Source organism: Delphinus delphis, chromosome 11 (assembly GCF_949987515.2).
Source record: "Delphinus delphis chromosome 11, mDelDel1.2, whole genome shotgun sequence".
In the NCBI taxonomy this organism is placed as follows: Eukaryota; Metazoa; Chordata; class Mammalia; order Artiodactyla; family Delphinidae; genus Delphinus; species Delphinus delphis.
In genome coordinates, this window is record NC_082693.1 from 66,504,918 (window position 1) to 66,528,258 (window position 23,341).

Genomic DNA, 23,341 nt, shown 5'->3' on the forward strand with positions numbered 1-23,341 from the left:
TTAGAACAGCGCAAGGCATCCGATACAAGTTTTTACCCTACAAAAACAAGTGAACACGCAAATAAGTCATAGACCTGGCAGTGGAAACCGAGCCTCTCCACTCACATTCCCCTTATTTGTCACAGCTGACCACAGTCCCTTTTTCTTGGTTTTCTCAACCACCACTTGTGTCCAAACATCCCAACCAATATACAAAATGAATAACAATGCTTGATGTGAGAAGTTCATATAACCAGAGGCTACTCCATAATGCTTGCTTGTAGAAAACGCTGACATAATCTAAAAGACTCCAGGAAAAACCTGCTGAGACATGATGTTTTTCTTCTTCTCCACTTTCTTAACTGCTACCTACCCCTCTATAACAATAATAGTAAAAAGAGTAAACCTGATTAAACATAGTGTGACCTCCTTACCACCCTTCCTAGGACCCAGTGATGTGTGTGTTTGGTTGGCTTATGCATCTGCTTGAATTAATTTTATATAGTGTCCTGAGAATTTTATTTTCCTCATAATTTGGCACTTGACCAAATAGTGGTCAAAGTAGAAAAATGGGTCTTTGCATGATGGTTTGATACTTCCCCCAAAAAAGAATGTTCTGGCCTTTGATGTATTTGTTTTGTATCTAGGAGGTGGTGGGACTCATTGTCTTTAATAACCTGGTTCGTTTGAGTAACCTGAGACTACTGGCCTTGGAGTTGTGATTTTTTTTTTTTTTTTTTTTTTGGTGATACGCGGGCCTCTCACTGTTGTGGCCTCTCCGGTTGCGGAGCACAGGCTCCAGACTCGCAGGCTCAGTGGCCATGGCTCACGGGCCCAGCCGCTCCGCGGCATGTGGGATCTTCCCGGACCGGGGCCGAACCCGTGTCCCCTGCATCGGCAGGCGGACTCTCAACCACTGCGCCACCAGGGAAGCCCTGATCTATTTTTTAAAGCTATATACTATTGCTTTGCCAGTGGACTACACATAAGAATTTTACTACGCTGTTTACTGAGACATTGACAAATGAGCCACTTTCTTCTCTTCTGTCCTTAAAACTTAAGTGGAAGAAAGTGCATAGACCCTTTTATATTTTTGCATATAACATTTGTGCAGACTCTTTACCAATGATAGTTTTCATTTTGCATCTTTCTTTTATCATCTTCTGCAAGTTCTTTGTACATTATTTTCCAGTGGTGATTTAAAGGCTAACCATGTGTTTTGAGGCTGTGTATACAATAAAACATATTCTTTGTCATTCAGAACTCTGCATTCTATTGCATACTATATATGTGTATATATATATGTATATATATATATATACATATAAATAATAGTTAACATTTATTATAAACTCAGAATATGCCTATGTACTGTAATAGCTACTTCATGTGTGTCCTTTCAGATAATTCAGTAATCTTATGAAATAGATTTTATTATCCTCATTAAAAAATAATAGACTTTATTTTTAGAGCAGTTTTAGGTTTACAAAAAAGATATTGAGCAGAAGGTACAGAAATGGCATATACTCTCCCACCCTCCTATTACAGCTTCTCTGTATCAACTTGAGCTCATGTTGTACATGTTACAATTAATAAGCCAATACTGACACATTATTATTAATTAAAGGCCATAGTTTACATAAGGGTTCACTCTTTGTGTTGTATATTCTATGGGTTTTGAAAAATGTATAATGACATGTATCTGCCATTACAGTATCATGCAGAATAGTTTCATTGCCCTAAAAATCCTCTGTTCTCTACCTGCCCTCTTTTTTGTAACAGAGAAAATTATAACTAGGAGATGAAATTATTCTCCAAGGTTCACATAGCTACGTAAGTGTGAGAGCTGCTCGGCCTCCTGGCATCTGTGCTCCTAACTGCATGATCATTTAGAGAATCCTAACTGGCTAAGAGTCTTGCTAATTCTTACTAACTTCATCAACGTGTGAAATGTGTAGCAAGTATTTTGCCTGTGCTTTCCTTTGAACTTAAAGTGCGGTGAGAAATATCGCAAGAGATTTTTGATTTTTAATTATTGGAAATTTGACAAGCCTTGTGAATTAAAGAGGAGCTATTGACTAGAGTAGCATTAGTAAAATGAAAGAGGGCAACAGAATGAATTTTTTAAATGAACGACTAGAAAGGAGAAGTCATATGGAGAAATGAGTCAAAGTTGCATGAAATGTAGAATATTAGCTTAACCATACACCTCTATCTTTGGAAGAATTATCTCCTTAAAAGTGATTTAAAAAATATATGTGAAGGGGAAAGAAAAACATCACCTGAAGTTTATGTGGTAGATAGCGTTTAAATTAGAAGGAAGAGACAGATAAGATTGTTTCTCTTTACTCTAGACCCACAGCTTCTGAATACCACCCTGTGCCTTGCTTCCACCCAGTTAACATAGATCTTCATTTTAACCTTGCAGGACAAGACAGAACTGTTTTAGGAAAGGTCTTCTTTGGGTTGTTCTCCTACCTTGAGTCACCCCTTTTTGTTACTCTGGAGTCAATTTTGGTGCAGAAGCTATAGCACAGCAAAGAATGTCTAGTTTTAGAATCTGCCTGGATTATGATATTATTTCATGAAAAATCAGTTTATTGCATGTAAGCCTTTGCCCCTACTTTTTGCTTATTTTTTTTCTGAGAATTACGGTAACGTTTACTTAAAACTGTAGCTAGGGAGAAGATCTAGCTTTAGATTAAATCCTGATTTAGCAGTATTGTAGTCCTGAATGACAGCAGCAAGGATAAGCAGTAGTTGCTTGAGAGTCAACAAATTGTGACTTAGTTTCTTCCTATATAAAGTGAACATTAAAAAAAAATAAAGAAATAAGTGAACATTAAGACAAAACCATCTCAAAGCTAAAATAGTCATCATTCCTTATAAGGAAGAATAAATGAATGAATGAAGAGAAACAGATCAAAGGGAGAAAATAAAATAGAAAATGAAAATATGTTTCCCACCATTCCTGAAAACTCTCTTATCCTTTTGGTTTCCGTGAAACCATTTTTTCCCTTTTTTCTCTTGCTCTCCTGGTCTCTTCTCTTTGACATCTTTAATGAACTCACTCTCACTGTCTCTTCTAATCTTGATGTTTCCCAGGATTCTGACCTCAGTCTTCTCTCTCAACATATTCTCTTTGATCATCCTCGTTTAGATACAAACAAAACACTGTTTTTTGATGATGATTACTAAGTAGACATTAGTCTACTTCCTTTGGGCCCAGGAGGTGAATAATCCCTCATGATCCGCTGCTGAATCATCCATTTTCTCTGTTTTTCAAGGGTCGTAAGAGTGAGGCTGAAAAATTCTTCTTGAAGGCTATTGAGCTGGACCCCACCAAAGGAAACTGTTACATGCATTATGGTGAGTGGTTGATAGTTTTTTTTCCCATGTCCCCCACGTTTACAATGAATGTTGATACGAGATTTAGGTTGTGCTGGCAAAGAACATTTTGAGAGGACATTGACTTTGCTGTTGTAGATGTAGCCTCATGCTATAGTCTTGCCTTCTTGTTCAAAGCAGTCACGTTAACAAGGGCTATGCCTTATGGTTACTTCTAGTAATTTTCATAGGACTTCAGTGGGGCAAGGTATTTTCACAGTTGTGGGGTTGTTTTTTTTTTTTCAAGTTCAGTTTGGAGTTTAAATGAGGTCTCGTCAGAAAATCATCTTGCTCCTTGCCTGATGCGTGGTATATAATTAAAATATTAGCTTTTCGTTCTAAATGTTAATGTATTGCTCACTGAATGTATCATTTTGAAGTTTTAGAGGCTTACATTTTGGCCTCAGGGTCTTGCTTTCTGGAAGATACAGAGTTACCCCAGCCTGTTCTCTAAATGCCTGAGATTGGGGTCGAGGATAAAAACTGTAAAGGCTGTAAAGGATGTGTCTCTCACTCGGTTTATCTTAATCAGTCTGGAATGAAGTTACATAACAACTCTGTCACACTCCATGCTGTCATTAGTAGTGAGTCATGTGTTCAGTGAGGCGAAGTATATAGCTGGTTTGGTGTCGGGTAAGATGTGCTGATTTCTACCATATTTTCATTTGAACTGGCTTTCAAGGAGCCTAAAAGCATTTACTTTTGCTGATCCCTTGGAAAATAAAAACAAATTTTTGACCACTGTTGTCTTCGATGTGTTTGTTTTATCAAGTAGTAAACTTAAAGATGGATGAAAATGAAAAATCTTGGGAAAATAAAGCTAATATGCTTGTATAATATTAAATTTCTTCTTCCATTTCCCAACTGGTAAAAATAGATCAGTGACAGGCTATGAGTGTGGAAAATGGAAATAAAAAAATGGAGGATACACTTAACCAACCACCGGTCCATTTGTTTATATTGTGTGTATATGTTTATAAACCTAGGGTTGTGATACTTTATCTTTCCAGCATAACACAGCATGTAATTTCACACAACTTATTGCATCACCACTCCTGATTTTGTTTCACAATGCAGTTTTATTACCATGTTAAAATAGTAGTCAACTAATTTAAGTTTGTTGCAGAATTTAGTTTACTTCTTCAGGTTTTCTTATATGAAATATTTTAAATTAGGATTTTCTCATGCATATTATTTTGGGTGCCCCTACTGAGCTGAAGTAATTCCCTGATTATTTTCTATGAGTGCTAAAGGACCTCTTGTCATTTTATGAAATAGGATTTTTTTTATCCTGTCTTGCTGCTTGCATTTTCTGTACCTCAGACTAATCCTACCTACTGCATCTTCTAAGCTTGTTTCCCATAATTTTATTATACGCTTTAGATTTTTCACATTCATTTCCTTTAAACTTCATCATTGCTTCATCTGAAATGCCACTGAAAAAAGTCACTATTTATTAATTTTAAGAGTTAGCCCCCTTATTTATTATTCTGACTTGTCTGTCTTTACCCACTTCTATCTTTTTATTTATTATTGTTTTTTATATTACAGTATTCTCCGGAAAATAATTTTTTTTTCCAGTGGTAGTAATAGGGAATATTACTCCAATGAGAAATTTTGGGATTTAGTTTTAACAGAAAGTGAAACAAATCTTTATTTTGTATGTTATTTGGAAAACAGTGATAGATGTTCTGTAGATGCATGTGTAAAACTGATTCTTCTTAGTACTCGGGGTTATTTTAATTTTTTGGCATATACCTATTATTAGAAGTACATTTATTTTCCAAGGGAGGAATGAGTTCATAATTCAATATATTTTTATGAAATAGTTTCAATATTTTTTCCCCACTCTGGAATAGGAAATGGAAAGGACTGAAGATGAGGCATCAAAAAGTAGTAGTTAAGGCAAAATAACCTACAAATAGACAGGAAGCCGATAGCTGAGGGCCTCATATTCCTACCTCACTGTCCTCAGGTTATTTAAAAATGTACATTTAAAGGAATATTAATGATTTTTATTTGGAAAAAGTCTGCTTCAAATGACTAAAATTTAGAACTGAAAAGTTCTTTTAAAATTATCTAATATAACCCCTGTTGTACAAATAAGTAGATTGAAACCAGGAGAGATGAAGTTGATTTGCCCAAGTTAGCTGTAAATAACTAAATTTTGGGTCCCTTGATAACCATCATTGCGTTTTCTTCTGTAATATATATTCCATTTCTTTCACAACACTGTAGATAGACAGACAAGTAGGTAGATAGGTGGCTGGGTAGGTAGATAGATATTTTTGATTAGTCAGCCCTTCTGTGTAGTTTTAGAATGTCAAATTCATACAAATCATAACTTAGCTTAAAATTCTTAAGGAAGGGTTTTTATTAATTTTAATATGTATAAGATGCAAAGCACTGTTCTCTTTTCAGAAAGTGAGTCTGTGCTATGTAGGCAATAAATAGGATGATGTCATTTTTAGAAGATGATGTGGTGGGCAGTAGGGTACTTCTTGAAACCAAATAGTCAGGTTAAGCATCTTTGAGGAGGTGATATATGAAATCTTAGCTTATGCCAACTCTTTGAAGAGCCAGATAAGAGCATTTAAGACAAAAGAAACAGAAAGTTCAAAGGTCGCAGGCAAGAACAAGCTTGTGTTCACAGCAAAGAAAGAGGCAAATGTGACTGGAGCATATTAAACCTGATGGGAAAGTGGGAGGAGATGAGCTTGGAGAGGAGGCAGGGCTAGAGCCCAGGGGCCTTTGTAACCAAGCTAAGAAGTTTGCATTTTATTTTAAGAGCAATGGAAGGGACCATGTGGCAAGACAAGATGAGAGAAAGGTCAGAGTAGAGCGAGGGGAACCCTATTGCTGTCTCACAGGCAAGAAAATGGTGGTGGCTTAGGCCGGGGAGTGTTGTGGGAATGCAAATATTTAAATTGAAATTATACACTTACCTTCCTTAGAAAATTCTAAGGTAATTTTTGCACCATCAATATCTAGCATATTGCCATGTCACAGTAATGTGCAATAAATGTTGAGCTCGATATATTCTTAATTTTAGAATTGGATGGAGGTTCCAAAACTGACTGAAAGTTTGTTCCGTTAGAATTTGTTTTACTCTTTGTCCAAGAAGATGCATACTATGATTTTTATATCAGTTCTTCTCCAACTTACTGGTTATGGATATTCTTAGGGTATTTATGCCCATGGATTGAATGAATAATAACACTTCTTCAGCTTAAAAATAAATGTTTAAATGAAATGTTAATGTTAAATGAATGTTTATGTAACGTAAATGAAATGGTAAATGTTGTTTTGAGTCTTTTTTTTTTTTTAATGTTTTTGCAAATGCCAGTGAAAATGCCAGAGTCAGTGAGTTTTGTTCTATGGGAAATTCACTCTGCTGGGTGATGGTGTGCTTTTCATTTGCTTGTTAATGATACAAGTGACTTGGAATATGCCATTCAGTTGGGAATAGACAGGAAATTACAGGAATTTATACTGGCTGCAATGGCAATTAGAAGGCAGTATTTAAAAGTACTATTAGTTATTTTTGTTTTGAATCCACTAGTTTTATGTCTTGGGAGAAGGGATTGCATTAGAGATTGCCTTTTTTTCTTCATGTTGGCTTGCAAGAAAGAAAGCAAGGCAGGTTTTTAAAACTGGTTTAATAAGTTTGTTAAATGTAGGCCTCTGTGGTACCTATAGTCTCTGGGATTAAGATTCCCCATCTCTAAAGTAAAAGGGTTGATGTGGGCTTCCATAATGTTTTCCAACTCATATTTCATGTTGTGTCTAATATATACTTAATTTCTCACTGGTCTTTCATCAGAAATTTTAAGGAATGTATAAAAAATAGGTTTCAAACTATTTTATCCATAATAGTGTAATGTTGTATTCATATCTCATCAAGCTTACAGTGTACTCCCATGTCCATAAAAAACAAATCATGTCTAATCTTTACAGAATTTAATTTATAAATGTCAAAGGTGAACATTTGGTGCCCTGATGTCTCATGTGGGCCTGTTGTTCAAGGGATTCTCCATGAATTTCCTTTTGGCTCCAGTAGAAAGCTTCTGCCAAAAGAATGAAAGTCAAGACAAGTCCCTCCTTGTCTCTTTGTCTTCCTTTGTTTTTTTTTTGTTGTTGTTGTTTTGTTTTTTTGTTTTTTGTGGTACGTGGGCCTCGCACTGTTGCGGCCTCTCCCATTGTGGAGCACAGGCTCCGGACGCGCAGGCTCAGCAGCCATGGCTCACGGGCCCAGCCGCTCCGCGGCATGTGGGATCTTCCCGGACCGGGGCACGAACCCACGTCCCCTGCATCGGCAGGCGAACTCTCAACCACTGCGCGACGAGGGAAGCCCCTTCCTTTGTTTTTTAAAGAATTACTGGAAAAAACATTTTTTCAGAAAGAATATATTATAAATCGTTTCTTTATATGCATAGTAGTAAATTTGATATAGACTGAAACAACTAAAACCAATACATATTTGTTATAAGGTACCTACTATGCTTAAATCTGGGGCAGATAGAAAGTCATTAGATATTAAGCAGCAAAGGATAAAAAGTTAAAAGGGAGCAGGTTGTGACAAATGGTAATGAGAAGAAGTACTCTTTTATGTAGATGTTGGACGGTTCTTCTTTTCCCATCTACCTCTTAACCATAGTTTCTAAGAGCAAAGACTTTATTGTCTTTTTCTTCATTATCGATCCTCTCTCTGGGTGATGTTCATTTCCAACAATAGTGACAAGTCCTGATCTTCTTCCTCCAGTTCAATATTTAGCAAGCACTATACTAGATGTAAGTGTACCAAAATCAAGTCCAGCTGCTCGCTGCTCAAAAGCCAATACTCAAGAGGCAAGTATTGGTAGAAAGGAAAAGTTTGATTTAATCAGAAGGCCGGAAATCTGGGGAGAAGGTGGACTCATGTCCCAAAACTAACTCTGAAGATTCTGCTCAGCCATGCCAGTTTTTAAAGGTAAAAATCTCAGTGAATCATCAAGACAGGAGGTCAAGCTCTGCATCGTTTTCCATTGTAGGCAGGCTGGCTGACTCCTCATGATCTTTCTTCAGATGTTATCTTGCCCATGAGGACTGCCTGCAGGATCGCTAAGGGAGCTGCTGGGGGTGGAAAGCTAGTCATTCTTTAACTACTTAATTGTTCATTCCTACTTCTTTTAATTTAGAGAAAGAATCAACAGGTTAGGCAAGGTATTGTGCACATTCAGTAAAGCATAAGTCAGGAGTTAGGTTGAATGTTACCTAGTGATCTCATTTCTATAATTAAGGTTTAAGGGGAACAGAAATAGACAAACAGGAAAGGGGTAAAAGAGCTCTTACAAATCCCCATTTGTCAGACATCATTCCATTTCTGTGGGATTAGGGATGAAGGTCCATCTTCTATAACTTCTTCATGCTGGCATAGGGCACCATATTCTCAGAGTAGAAGATGTTGACATGACTCTGTAGCATCTCTTTGCTGACAATTTTAGTTGTCTGCTTACATATATGGACACAGCAAGCTACAATTATTTTGATGCCGACAAAGATATAGATTATTATGAGCAACAGTGTTAATCCCATTCACTTGAGGCCAGTTCTTGGAATTGTGCTACCAATAGATTCAGTACTGCTCAAGATGGAGCAGCTTATGTCATGGCTACAATCTGGTCATCATGCAGTTAGCTTTTTCCCCTCTGGTAGTAATTACAGTATCTGTAAAAAAAAAACTCAGGAATGTGCATCAGACACTGAAAGATTCTGTGACGCTCTTGTCCTTATCACTAACTACTTGAGTCTGCTCTTTTGTGACTCAGGGAGGCTTGGGAAACTTCAGCTTTTCTACAAACAAGAGTCAGGGGACATGGAGGGACCTTTGTACTTGGGTGGGAATTGGGGTGGGGAGCCACAGGATTCTGCTCAGTTCCACAGGGAACAAGACAGGCTCCAATGTAGACTGCAGACTGAAGAGGGAGGCACAAATTATAAAAATAATGATTTAATTACAATTACAATTAGTTTTTAAAAGGAGACACAGTATCAACTAAAGGGCCTTGACCCGGGTGCCTGGGGTGCAGGAGAGCCGTGCCTGGTGCATGTAAGCTTTATTTAAATGATGAGTAGGAGTTCTCCAAACAAAAGTGTAGAACTGAGGGGATGCAATAAAGAACATTAAAGCAGAGAATATGCTTGAGGCAGAAGGCACGGCATGTGTCTGGGGAATAGTTCAAGGACAGAACTAGGACCATAGTTAGATGCTAAGAGAAGATACATAGAATGTACATCCAAACTGAGGAAATTCAAATTATGAGAGCTGATCATTTTTCATCTTGGGCCCACAGAGAAGTGTGGACTTTTTTAAACTATAATTATCTTTATTATTTTTTAGAGGCATTACTATCAACAAGATTAGAATCCTGAAAACTTCTTACTACATTTATCAAACAATTTATGATCTAACCCAGTGTTTTCGGACCCTGATCTTCTTTGGGTGAGGTAGGAATGGATCCCAATACATTTGACTAAGATAATAGAAGTTCAGAATTTTCAAGTGACTCTTCAGATCAGAAATTTTCAACATATGTCTGTAGTGGGAGAAGAACTTGAAAATCCAGCTCTTTCAACTTTTTAAGTCCAGAACTTTCTGTTAATGTTGTAGTCTGTTTTTCTCCAGCATGGTTTATATATATTAAATTTCATTTTAAAAAGTAGTTACTGAAGAAAATTGTTAAAATATTGGGTTTGACTTTTCATCAGTGAACACTAAAAGAAGCAGCTTGAAAACTATATAATGGGTTGAACTGGTGAGAGACCTATGGTTTTTATTGTTTGTAATTAAAATAGAATATGGCAGTGAACTGAGGTTGGTTGTAACATTTCATTTTTAATCACGTCAGAAATTGTAAGAGTAATTTTAAAAATTAAATAATGACCTAAATCGTGGTATTTCCTTGATTAAAAATGAAAATATATTTTTGGCCTTTGCAAAAATTACATTGAGATTCCAGTTATATTCAATGCTTAGGACGAAAACATTTTGCTAAAATATCAGTGCTTTGTGTGTTTTTACTGCTCCAAGGACAGTACAGGTAGTTTACAGGGGTATAATTAGAATTGGATTTTTCTAAATGTTGTTCCAAACTATTTCACTTTTTGCCTAGGATTTTTATTTTTAAATTCCCTCTTATAACAATGCATTTAGTAATTTAATTTAATCTTCCTACCTGTGTGTATTTTACATGAGATACTTTCCAGAGACGTTTAGAGTTAAAACTTTCCCATGAGTAAAATGGGAAGAAATAGGGAAGGAATTAGCTAAGCTTACAAGCCAAAAATGAAGGGAAAATTAAATGATTAATTTGTTTCAAAAAAGGGATGTAGTTAAAGGACAAATAGTAAAGTGATAGGAAATAATTTCCTTAAAAGTAAAAGCTAAAAGATCAGGCTACTTAAGACATGAGAAACTCTATAAAACTATGAGGAAAATCGAATACAAAGACCAAGGGTTACGAACAAACAATTCCCAAAAGAAGAAATGTAATAGCTTTTAAAAGATAGGTAAACATACAATTTCATTAGAAATCAAAGAAATTCAAATTCAAGTAAAGAATTCAATGAATTCTTTTTAGCTGCTCTAGCACTTATTCTGAGTAATTCTTCACTTGGTAATATATCTTAAGTAAATATAATGTTTTTCTATGTTTACCAGCAAAGATAGTAGTATTGCTATTTATTAGAGGCAAAAATTTAAAAAGCATCTAAATGCCCCAAAAAGGAAAATAATTAAATAAATTATGGTTATCCCCTTTTGAGGAAATATTATAAACCCTAGGTTAAATTTATAAAGAATAACAACAGCAGAGGCAACTATCTATGTTACGGTACATGAAGAATGATTAAATTATACAAAATAGCTATATCATTAAAAAAGCAAAGTAAAACAAGTAAACAGTGTTAAGAATGGATATTTTAGCTTTTTGGACTTTTACAGTCAGTTTTTTTTGGGGGGGGGACAGGCTTAATGTTTTCTATTTTATGTTTTCTTTAATGAGCATATTAGTTTTGGAAGGACTAAATTCTTTAGCAAAATGTGAAAGTACAAGCATCTTAATCTATTGCTCAGTCTGTAGAAAAGATAGGAAAATTATTATAGTAACCGAATAATTATCCAAAAATTATTTAACAGAACTCAACATGTAAAACTTAAGATAAAAATTAAGTGAGAAAGGAATAAAAAGTAGAGCAAGGCATCTTGTCTGAATTCTCTATTAAATACTGTATTTCCATGATGAATTCATCAAATATAATAACAGTACAAACATTTACTAAGTGCTTTTGTGTCCTGAGAAATTCGCATTTGATCCCCTCAAAAGCCAGGCGATGAGATTACCTGTCTCCATTTTACAATGAGGAAGGTGAGGTCATCAAGCTGTAGGGTAGATTACCTAAGATTTCAATGCCACTTAGTATAGAGGCAGCATTTGAACCAGAACAGTCCTGACTGCTGTGTTGCACTGTCATCACCTCTATGTCAGTGTAAGAGATGAACACAGATATTTTACATCCATGGATGCTTTATTGGTGGATGATACAATATATATCAAATACACTGAAAGTTGGGAATCACTCACCTTTTATTATCATTCGGGACATTTAGAGGTAGAAGACTATTTCTATTTATCTTGTCAAACATGGACAACTCATTTAAGGTCCAAGCTTCAGTGAATGATGAGGTGGTCTTTGTTCTTCTGTTGTTTTTTACCTTTTTATTCTGAAGCCATAAAAGACTTGAAAATAAGAGGGAGAAGTCTTTATGGAATTCATGCATTTACGATGAATATTCCATTCTTGGTTCTATCTGAATTTTCTTTTGAGGAAGGAGAATAAGTAAGAATTTTGTGTACATATAATATTTATTATTTTGAATCTACTACTTATTGGCCTTTTAAATTTCATTTCCAATAACCTTTTATAGAAAGTATAGTATAAAATACTACTTAAAATATAAACACTTTATATAAAGTTTTAGTTTTCACAGTACAACTAAAACTCTTAATATATTAAGTACATAGTATATCAATCTATAACCCCTATGCAGTGTATACTTGAGCCTTGTAAGCATTTTTCATAAAACACATTTAAAAACCAACTCAGGGCTTCCCTGGTGGCGCAGTGGTTGAGAGTCCGCCTGCCGATGCAGGGGACACGGGTTCATGCCCCCGTCAGGGAAGATCCCACATGCTGCGGAGCGGCTGGGCCCGTGAGCCATGGCCGGTGAGCCTGCACGTCCGGAGCCTGTGCTCCGCAACGGGAGAGGCCACAACAGTGAGAGGCCCGTGTACCGCAAAAAAAATAATAATAAAAATAAATTTAAAAAATAAAAACCAATTCATTATGGTGATAGCAATCAGGCATCACGCAGCCTGGCACCGTTGTCATACAAATGGCCACTTGTTAGTAGTACAGCTGTAAGCAAATGTCTTTACCTCTCCGCGCTCCCATTTCCCCATACGGAAGATGCTCATAATACCATACTTCTGAGCTTCCAAAATGACATAGGTCTGACTCACTGTCTTAGTCCATTCAGGCTGCTGTAACAAAACACCACAGACTGAGTGTCTTATAAACAACAGAAATTTATTTCTCACAGTTCTGGAAGCTGGAATTCTGAGATCAGGGTGCCAGCATGGTCCGGTGAGGGCCCTCTTCTGGGTTGCAGATTTCCCCTTGTATACTTGCACGGTGGAAGAAATGAGGGAGCTCTCTGAGGCCTCTTTTATGAGGACACAAATCTCAGAACCCTCGTGACCTAATCACCATCCAAAGGCCCTACCTACTGACACCCTCACCTTGGGAGTTAAGATTTAGACCATAGCGCCCACCAAGTTTTATTATATTTATTATATTTCAAAAAAAGAAATGAATACTATTGTTATAAAATGTACAAGGATTATAAGATGCTTCACAGTACTAGAATGATTAAATCAATTCAAGTAATATGGCGTGGGCTGACTCCAGAGTGTTCAGAATTTACATAAAGGAAAGTGCTTAGTGTCATGCCAGGCACATATGTATCCATTAATGCTAGTACTCTTATTATGGAATCTCAGTGTCAAACAGTTACATTTCTGACCCAGTGCTGGGTGCTTTTATGTACAGTTTGTCACTCCAGTAATCTAACCCTGTTAGATCAAAATAACATTATCCCTGTTTTACAGATGCAAGATTTAAGGTATCAAGAGTGTAAGTGACATATCGAAGGCCCTTATGCATAGTAACTTGGAAGAGCAAGGATTTGAACCTTGTCTGATCTCCAGGCCGTGATATTTTTATGGTTTGCCTGGTGCTTTCACAGTTTCACTCTTAGGAAATATGAGCCTGATGGGTCTTCAAATGTGACACAGATCCAGAATGCTGAGATTTTGGAGGACTGCTGGTGGAGAAACCCACGGAGCTCTCATAATCATGTACTTGAAAGCCTCAGGAAGGAAGGGCAGCTTGAGGTCATCAAGATGGGGAAAGAGCCTGACAGGGGCAGATGGAGGGAAGGAGCTTAAGTAGAGGGGAGTGAAAAGAAAAGACAGGAGGCAAGGCACCAACCCCCACCGTGGGCAGTTTTATTCATGCTGCCTTGTTTATTCCTTCTGATAACACAGTGAGGTTATCCTTGTTTAAAAAGTGAGGAACCTGAGGCTCAAAACCAGAGAATCTTGAAAATAACCAGGTGGCCCTTCTCCAGCACTGAACACAATACCTCACACAAAGAAGGTGGTCAGTCAATATTTTGTTCAATAAAAGAATGATTAAGGGAGGATAGACTGGCTTTCAGTTGGTTTTACTCTTTCCTTTTCTTATCTCTGCTTCCATTTTTTGCATGGGAATATAATCTACCTTGTTTAAATCATTTGTGACCAAATCTTGTTTTGCTAAGAGAAAGGTACAGTTAAGTTCTTGTCTTAGTCCACTAGGGCCGCTATAACAAAATACCATAAACTACATGACTTACGAACAACAGAAATTTATTCCTCACAGTTCTAGAGGCTGAAAGGCCCAAGATCATGCTCAGGTCGATTTGCTGCTGGTGAGGCCCGCTTCCTCATTTACAGCCATCTTCTATCTGTGTTCTCCTGTGGTGGAAAGGAAAAGGGAGCTCTCCGAGGTCTCTTTTATGTGGGCACTGATCCCATTCATGAGGGTCCCACCCTCACGAGCTAAGCACCTCTCAAAGGCCCCACTTCCACATACCATCACTTTGGGGGTTAGGATTTCAGCATATGAACAGGAGGAAGGCACAGACATTCAGACCATAGCAACAATTTACATATATTCTTTTGAAGATTTTGTATAGGACTCAAAAAGCTATAAAAGCAAGATGACGAGAACTGAATTAAGTTTTGGATTAGGGCACAGAAAATGCACTGGATTTCGGATGGCAGATCTTGGATTTTGGAAGGAGGCACACCCAGCCCTACTGCCGATTATCTCCTTGAGCATGTTCCACCTTCCGCTAGCCTCTCTGCTGCTCAGTTTCTTAATCTGGAGATGATTGCTACTGCCTCAAGTTGTGAGGATTCACTTGCAATTTCATAAAATAACTAGCATATAATAAATGCTCAGTAAATTTTAATAATGGCCATTTATTCTTTTAAGATTATAGTGGAAACCATACTAATGTCCTGGAATGAATGAATTGTATAGAAAAATTTTTGAATAAGATACATAAATAAGGGACAGAAATTAGGGGAAGAGGAGACAGAATAAAAACCTAGGAATTAAGAAAAATAATAAATCCTTACCTGTCAACGTGCAGACAGGACCAGAGAGAAAGGGAATAATTGCTTATAAGAAGAAAGAAGATTATAAGTTACAAGTAATTGGGAACAGGGAAAGAAAGGGTGGGGAGGAAAGAGACAGAGACAGAGACTGTTTTTCCAGTCTTAGCTATTTGACTTAGTGACCGAATGCACTTGGGAGATTCTTGTTTGCATTCTGCCTCTGCTTAATTAAAACAATTGTTCCCAAAGGTACGTTCGTGTACCCTGCCATTGACTCCTCCGTGCCTTCGTGGATGCATCTGTAAGTGAATACCTCCACAAAGCCCTTAGAGATGGTGTGGAGCACAGTGAGAAGACTCTGAGCTCTTCTTAGGAAGAGGATGTAAGCTCTTTGACCACCTCTCTCCATTCTAATTACCACCTGCCTTAACTTAGTCTCAGAGGCATGTTCCTTTCTGTAGTGACTTCGGTGTCTGCCACATCTCTTTCCTTACAGCTGCTTTGTCTCAGGTTACACAATATCCCAGAACAAAGTGAGGCTGCTTACCTCTGTCTTTGATTAGGTTGTACCCCTCATTTAGTTATGTCTTTCTCTTCATCTTTAGGTGATGAAACTCAGATTGTTTCAAGTGTTAGCATGAACGTCTCACTCTTGATGAAGCACACTTGATCTCTATTGAATCTATGTATTACTTAAACTTATAATGGGATTGGGTTGCTTCTCCCTCTGTGCCCCTTCCCCCACTCCTCCGCTCTCTCTGGTCTCTTCAACTCCTCTCCAGTCTCCTCTCTTCTCCTCCTTGCTCCCCGCTGATTCCCATTCCCCATCTGACAGTCTTCATAACTCCATCAGTTTCATAACCCTTCTGGAAAGAGTCAGGGTAGAAATAAATGCAATAAAGCAATGCTAACCTTCCTGACCTCCTTTTCAGGTGAGCACAGAGCCCTGGCCTGCTGTTCTTCCACTCTCCTTTGCACTGGACACCTTTCATGCCACCTGTCCAATTCAGGGCAAATTCTTGGCCTCATCCATGTCCCTGGATCTTAGGGACAGATCCAGGGCCTTCCAGCCTCAAAGTGAGCAGTCCAGATTGATCTACTGGGCGTCCTTTTCCTTGTTTCCCCGGCCCACCTGTTTTCTTAGCCAGTAACTGTGGCACATTTATCACACTGAGTCTGTCTCAGTAAACCAGAGCTTTTATTAACTCAGGCAGCCAATGCACAAAAACATAAAGCAACAAAACTCATAGAAGGGCAGGGGAGAGAGATCGGTTTGAAAAGTGAGAGCATACCTCACTCAGACATTCAGCAAGCTTCCCTTCCGAGAAGCAAGAGAGAAGGTTGTCCTCCATAATTTTATTTCTCCCAGGCATAATGAGCACACATTAACAAGTAGCCTGTCTTCAGCAGACTCTCTTTTCAACAGCTCATCTAAATCCTGACCATTGGGTTATCACCCGCGCTGTCTTACCAGGAATGCATTACTCACCTCCCCTAATAGAAGCAGCCCATGAAGGGCTCACCTCAGCTCCACTTTACCCACTCTTCTTGTTATCGTTAGATGTCACCAAAAGCAGTCCGCCCAGATCCTTCCACTGTGGCTTTTTCCTTGTTCCAGTCATCTGAATCTTTGGAGAAAGCCCTCAGGCATAGATTGCTTCTGGATACTAGTAATGTTCTTTTTCCTGATCTGACTTCTGATTATATGACCATAGTCACTTTGTAAAAATTCACTTACTTGTGCCCTTTATGTATATTTAAATTTGATTATAAGTTGAACAAAGCCAAACAATGCACCTCCATCCAGAAATGATGCACTTAGCTTGATACCTTGCACACCTCCCTTTCAAATTTATATCCGTTTATAACTAGTTAAACTATCTCCATAATCTCCTCTTTCCTCTGCTAGATGGGAACTATTCCAAGGATCAATGTTGCATTTATCTTCATATCCCCCATATCTTGTTTATACAAGGCACAATGTACATATCTTGGGTTGGATACTTTAACCTACAGTTTCTTCATTTCCCAAACCATTCAAGTGATTCCATAGTACAATGGAATATAATAAACTTTAGCCACCTTAGGTAGTTTGAACTGTTCTGGAATTAAGATATCTTTGAAGGTATAATTGATGTCTGGATCACTTGTTGTATTCCGAGGGAAATTCAAAGCTCTAAAGCCATGGCCACGGCCACCATGTTGCTCAAGTCCAAGAGACACATTCATAGAGACATCATTGTGAATGGCACCCTTGAGAATTGTGCAGTGCCCAGCATGTGTGGCCATTCACTGCAGCCCTCCCTGAAAATCACTGTGAGATGAGAGGCTATGAATAGGCAAGTGCCTGGTGACCTGGGCTAACTAGGTCCTAGCTTGCTCTGGAAGATGAAGCAGTATGATTAGTTAATTCAGTCCTGCCATCGAATATGTATCTATTAAATCCCCACCATGTGCCAGGAAGTAAGAGAGTGAGCCACTGTGATATATGGGGAAAGAGCATTCCAGGTAGAGGGAATGGCAAAAGACTGTGGAGCATGGGTCTTTGTTACTCTGGTGTGTTAGATGAACAGCAAGGGGCTAATATAGTTAAGTAACCAAGAGGGAGAGTAGTAGAAGACAAAGGAGTTGAGGTCAGAGAACTGATGTAGAGGTTGGGGGGAGAGCCCCGTGCTGGTCATATCAGGCAGTGTAGTCCAGTGTAATGACTTTCACTTTCCCTGGGTCAGCTGTAGAATGACGGGATCTGACAGGATCTCTCTGCTGTGCTGAGAATACCCTGTAGAACCAAGGGCAGAAGTGTGGAGACCCATGAGGACGTTATTGCTGTAATCCCGGGGGAGAAGATGGTTTGAGACAGGGTGGTATCAGTAGAAGTAAGACAATTCTGGATACATTTTGCTCATCTGATGTCCTCTCTAAGGGGAACTATTTTAACGCAAATGTTATGTTCTAGCTGTTATTTTATAAGTAAGATTTTCATTTGCCTTTGACCATTTTTAAAGCTATATATGAATGATTTTTTACTAAAGAGAATTGGATCATTATGACACTTATTACAGATCATTTTATCTCCTTAATTTAGTAGCATTGATCATAAGAGTGAATTTTTCAGAGTATTTTAGTAAGAAATGACAGTTCCACTAAGCTAGGGAGTTTATATGCAGAACTTTTAAGCAGCATTTGAGCCTACGGCTTAAGGCCAGCTTACAATCTTATGGATTTCTACCTTTCAGACAGCTTTTTAAATCCAGGAATTAATGAAAGATTGATCTTCACAGGCTTGTCATATCGATATGTTGGTAAAAATCTACCAAGTAATTTAAATTGTTCGGTTAGAGAATTGTCCAGAGAAGAAGTGGTATCCCTTTAATACTGAAACAGTTGAATCCAAAACTGTTGAATACTTTTCCCCTTTTCCCATGTTAGCCTGTGAGGAGACTGACGCTCTTCGTATCTGGACCTCTAGAGAATGCTTTCTCTTTTTATATCCTCTTCTGTTTTTTCCTATTCAAACGTCTTTTTTCTTTCTTTCTTTCTTTACAGTTTCTCATCTTGTTTTTTTCTCCCTTTGATTGGAGAAATGAAATAAGATGATAATAATTAACTTGGGTAAGACAAATTACAAACCAAAGAAATAATGATAAAGTGTGGTAGCACAATACACCCCGGAGGACAAAATATATTTTACTTAAATTTTTGTGGTTTCTTTATTTGAAAGTCTACTCAAGTATCAAACACAAAGAATGTGTTTGTCTGCTATATCTGAAAGAAAAGTGATGTCTCAGAGATCTAGTCTGCAAATGAGGGATAAAACTCTTAAATCTCCTTATTTCGAGTTTGAGAGAGTAAACTCATATGTAATGAGTATATCTTATTCACACACATATGTATTTCTAGCTACACATGTATGTGTAACCTGGTCATCATGCCAGTAATATGAGGAAGGGCGTGCCACATGCACTTGATTTCCAGAAAAGTTCAGTCTAACTGGTAGCCAATCCCAGACATGGAGTCCCGAGTATGGTGCAAAACATTTATTTTCTTGTTCCCATAAGACAACTGGTTCTCAAACTGTGGGCACCCGACTGGCAGCATCAGCTTTAGTTGGAAACTTCTTAAAATTGCAAATCACAGGCTCTGCCCCAGACCTGCCGCATCTGAAATTCTAGGGATGGGACCTAGCTCTCGGTTTCATCAAGGCTTCCAGGTGATTGTATATGCCCTAAAGCTGGGGAACCACTGGGAAAGGCAACCTTTCAGGTCTTACAGAATCCACCAATGTGGATGGACTCCCCAAAGTGCCTGCCCTTCTCAAATGTTCTTGCTTTCCTTTCCTAACACCTTTCACTTCGCACAGTGTCCTAGCTCCATTGTGTCTCAGACTGAGGTACCCTCAATCTCAGAGCCCCAGTAGCCGCTCCTACCCACAGAACTTCAGGATCTGGCTCTGTCTTGGTGGGCGCAACTGTCGACCTTTATATTCTTCAGTGAAGAGCGCCTCTGGCTCACTTGCTAGTATTGATCACTTCTCCTAAAACTGATTCAGTGCCTTATTGTGTAAAACAGTTCACTTCCCAGTAGTAATCAAGACAGGAGGATTGCGATCAACAGCCTGTCACATATGCTGTAAGTGGGGCAGCGGTATTGGGACAATTCTGGTTTATTCCCCCTCGTTCCAGCACAGTTGACAATACCATTCTCTTTCACTCTTTTAAGTACTCTAGTTTAGATGGTAAATCAGAGTACAGTGAACTTAAATCATAAGCAGTTCTACCACTATTGGAAAGTGGTCAAAGAAGGATTCACCAAGAAGGAAATGTTTTAGGGCATAAAAATGAAAGATATCCAAGAGGTAGGCAAGACAGGCCTGGAGCTTGGGGTGGGACAAGGCAGAGAAACCTTAGAGGCTGAGGGTTCAGGACAAATAAGGATGTGAAGCAACAGGTTACACTAAGGGAAGCGGAAGTAGTTCAGAGTCTGGAGCCAGGGTCTGGTGGGAGCAATAATAGAAGAAGCTGGTGGAAGAGGAGCAGTTAAGGTCATCTTTTTGTTTGTTTGTTTGTTTGTTTGTTTCTTATTCCCCCAACAGCGTATCAATTTAGGCTCTTTGGATAATTATTTAGAAGAAACCTAGTATGTCTTTGTTTCCTTATTTATGTTGGTTCTATGTATTTGAAATGCTTATTGCTCTATTTTCCATCAATTTTGGGCCCTCTTTCAAACCAACGATGACTATATAAACAGCATAATAATAACATACTTTCAACTTTGGTTCAGATTTTCAAATTCACTTTAAAAAGACATACCAAATGATTCACATTCCATAATGTTTTATGGCCTCATCATAGCAAAACACTAACCCTGGACTGTTGAGATCTATGGCCTGTCGAGAACAGAGTGCAGGGAATTATGCAAATACCTTACTAATATGCTGTGTTATTGTTTTTCTGAATGTTAATATGATGATTGAATCCTCCTGTTAGAAAATGATCGTATAGAAATTCTTTCTGTCACCATTTGCAATACACAAATTATGTGTTTCGTGTAGTTTTGTGATCTTGGAAGCTGCTTACAAAGTCTATGTTCTGTGGCAAAGCTTACCTAAACCATAAGGAAGTGTTTTTAAATATTTTAAAAATTGTATATTTGATTTTACACGATTAGTTAATGTTACTCTTTTTTTGTTGTTGATGAACACAGAGATGTGTTCGGCATTAATAGACCTCGGAAGGCTTTGCCCTGGACATTGCATATCAACTGTCCTCTTAGGCCATTGAGTATCATTGTCTTCATCACATAGACTTCTTGTCACTGGCCGTCTCTGTTTCTGTATGGACAGTATAGATTTCATTCCCTTCCTTCTTTCTTTTTTACCAGAGCTAATATTATCTCCTTTTCCCTCTACCATCTGGAGTAATAAATTTTAAGAAAATAACCTTCATTATTCCACTAATTGTTGCATTTTCCTACTGTTAATACAGAATACGTTTCAGGATTAATAGCTGTCTAGAAAGGAAAAAGAACAATTGATAAATTCCTACATTATCCTTTGTTTAAATAGCACATAAGTAGTATATTTATTAATACATTTAGTTAGGTAAATAGGCCTTGAGGACAGGTAGCAATTAATATTATGGGGTTTTTTTAATCAATTTATTTATTTATTTATTTTTGGCTGCATTGGGTCTTCATTGCTGCACACAGGCTTTCTCTAGTTGCGGCAGATGGGGGCTACTCTTTGTTGCAGTGCACGGGCTTGTCATTGCGGTGTCTTCTCTTGTTGCAGAACACGAGCTCTAGGCACGTGGCTGCAGTAGCTGTGGCACTCAGGCTCAGTAGTTGTGGCACACGGGCTCAGTTGCTCCACGGCATGTGGGATCTTCCCAGACCAGGGATGGAACCCATGTCCCCTGCACTGGCAGGCGGATTCTTAATCACTGCGTCACCAGGGAAGTCCTAATATTATGTTTAAAATTTTTTTTTAATCTGTAATAAGTATAGCTAACTGAAATATGGGTTTAGCCTGGTATCCTGTACTAAGATATATGTGAGGGGATGTTAATTTTTCAGCATGCCAAAGACTGTCTAATTTTTGTTTTACTTTTTTAAAACCTCATATACTTTAAATTGTGTCTCATATCAACATGTCTGTAGGGCTAGGGTCTACATGAATTTCATAAGTAATGTGTTTTTCTGTTTATCAACAAAACCATTTACAACTCTGTTTTCTTAAAAATTTTCTGACCCAACAATTATATTTGTTTTGGGAAATGAGAAAGGTACCAAATGTTAGGTGACAAACTAAGAAAGTTATGTAAAACTTTTTGTAGAAAGAACTGAAGGATCTCCAACTCCCGGTCTGAAAGTAGGATTCAAATCCTAGGCCTATCTTTACGCACCACTCTTTACCAATTGAAGTTTAGAAACGGTTAAGTACAAGCAGTGGCTGTGGTTTATTATAAATCTTTAAAAGAGAAAACTTCCCCTGTATTTTAAGAACTGGTCCTTTTAGGTCAGAAGACAATTTGTAATATTTAGTAGATAAATGCTAAGCGAGGGACCCACCATTTTTAAAGTTTTTCAGTTTCCATGTATGCCTAGGACTTGCAATCATTTTTGTAACTATTTTTCATGTTGTTAAAGTCTTGAACTTTAAGCAAATAGGAATCTGAAAGCAAAGAGAAATTATAAATAGAAAACAATTCTATAAGCCTGTCAATTGCATGGGTGGTTTCTACATACCTCTGTCCTCCCTTGATTTGGTTTTCATTTGATTATCTGTATCAGACAAGGCTTAACATCATTACTTTTGCTGCTAATAAATCCTTAGCTGTGAAAAAGCAGCCTGCTCTCTCTGTTTGCATGTTTACAGCCTTAAAATTGGGCCCAACTTTTATGTTGTTTTCTTTGCCTTTACAATATGATTCTAGGATAGCATCATATAAACAATTCTCGAGATACAGTTTTGAAGAATTGTATGGCTCTATCTGCAATAATTCTAACCTTGCAAAGCTGACCTGAAAGTAATCTCAGAAATCTGTATGTGTTAATATTCTTCCGTGTTTATTAGTCAATCTATAAGTTAATGCTAAACCAACCTTTCTGTGTTCTTCCAATAATTTTAGTGTTACTTAAATATAAGAAATAAATATATCTTAATATGGGTAGCCCTGTTTGTGAATGTGCATCAGAGACAAAAACTGTTTTAAAGGACCAATAATTAAAATCAATTCAAGTTATATTTGTCATATATCTTTTTTTCCTACAAAGCAACTCCCATCTTAGGATCTCAGAGGTTTATAGCTAATAATTACATTTTATACTAGTGATGCAACATAATGATTATAGTGACTTATATAGGTGGAACAACTAATGTTTAAACCAGTTGATGGGTGACTTACTGAAATATATCGCACCCGAGCTGTAGATTCAACAGAACTAATATAGGGCCTTAATCCCCAAACTCTTTGACCATCAGAAAACTAAAATCTCCCCTGTAGTCTTTTTTATATTGCTTTACTTTTTAAAAACATTTTTACATATCTGTAGTATATCTTTAAATTTGTTCATTTTATTTCTTGCTTCAATAGTCTTTGGAGGATTTTTAAGGAAAAAAATTTGTTACTGTACCAGATTAGGTACATTGCGATGCCCTGCAATTAAGGGAAATGTATATAAAATATGACTAAATAATGAGCACGTAGATG

General features: G+C 37.6%; 1 protein-coding gene across 3 annotated transcripts in view; it reads left to right on the forward strand.

Moving 5' to 3' along the window:
• TMTC2 (transmembrane O-mannosyltransferase targeting cadherins 2) overlaps nucleotides 1–23,341 on the forward strand; it is a 391,943-nt gene that overhangs the window by 305,775 nt on the left and 62,827 nt on the right. For all 3 annotated transcript variants that reach the window (XM_060025323.1, XM_060025324.1, XM_060025325.1), the window contains one exon: nucleotides 3,267–3,348. In XM_060025323.1, coding sequence (XP_059881306.1) covers nucleotides 3,267–3,348 — 82 coding nt within the window. The remainder of the gene's footprint in view (nucleotides 1–3,266; nucleotides 3,349–23,341) is intronic.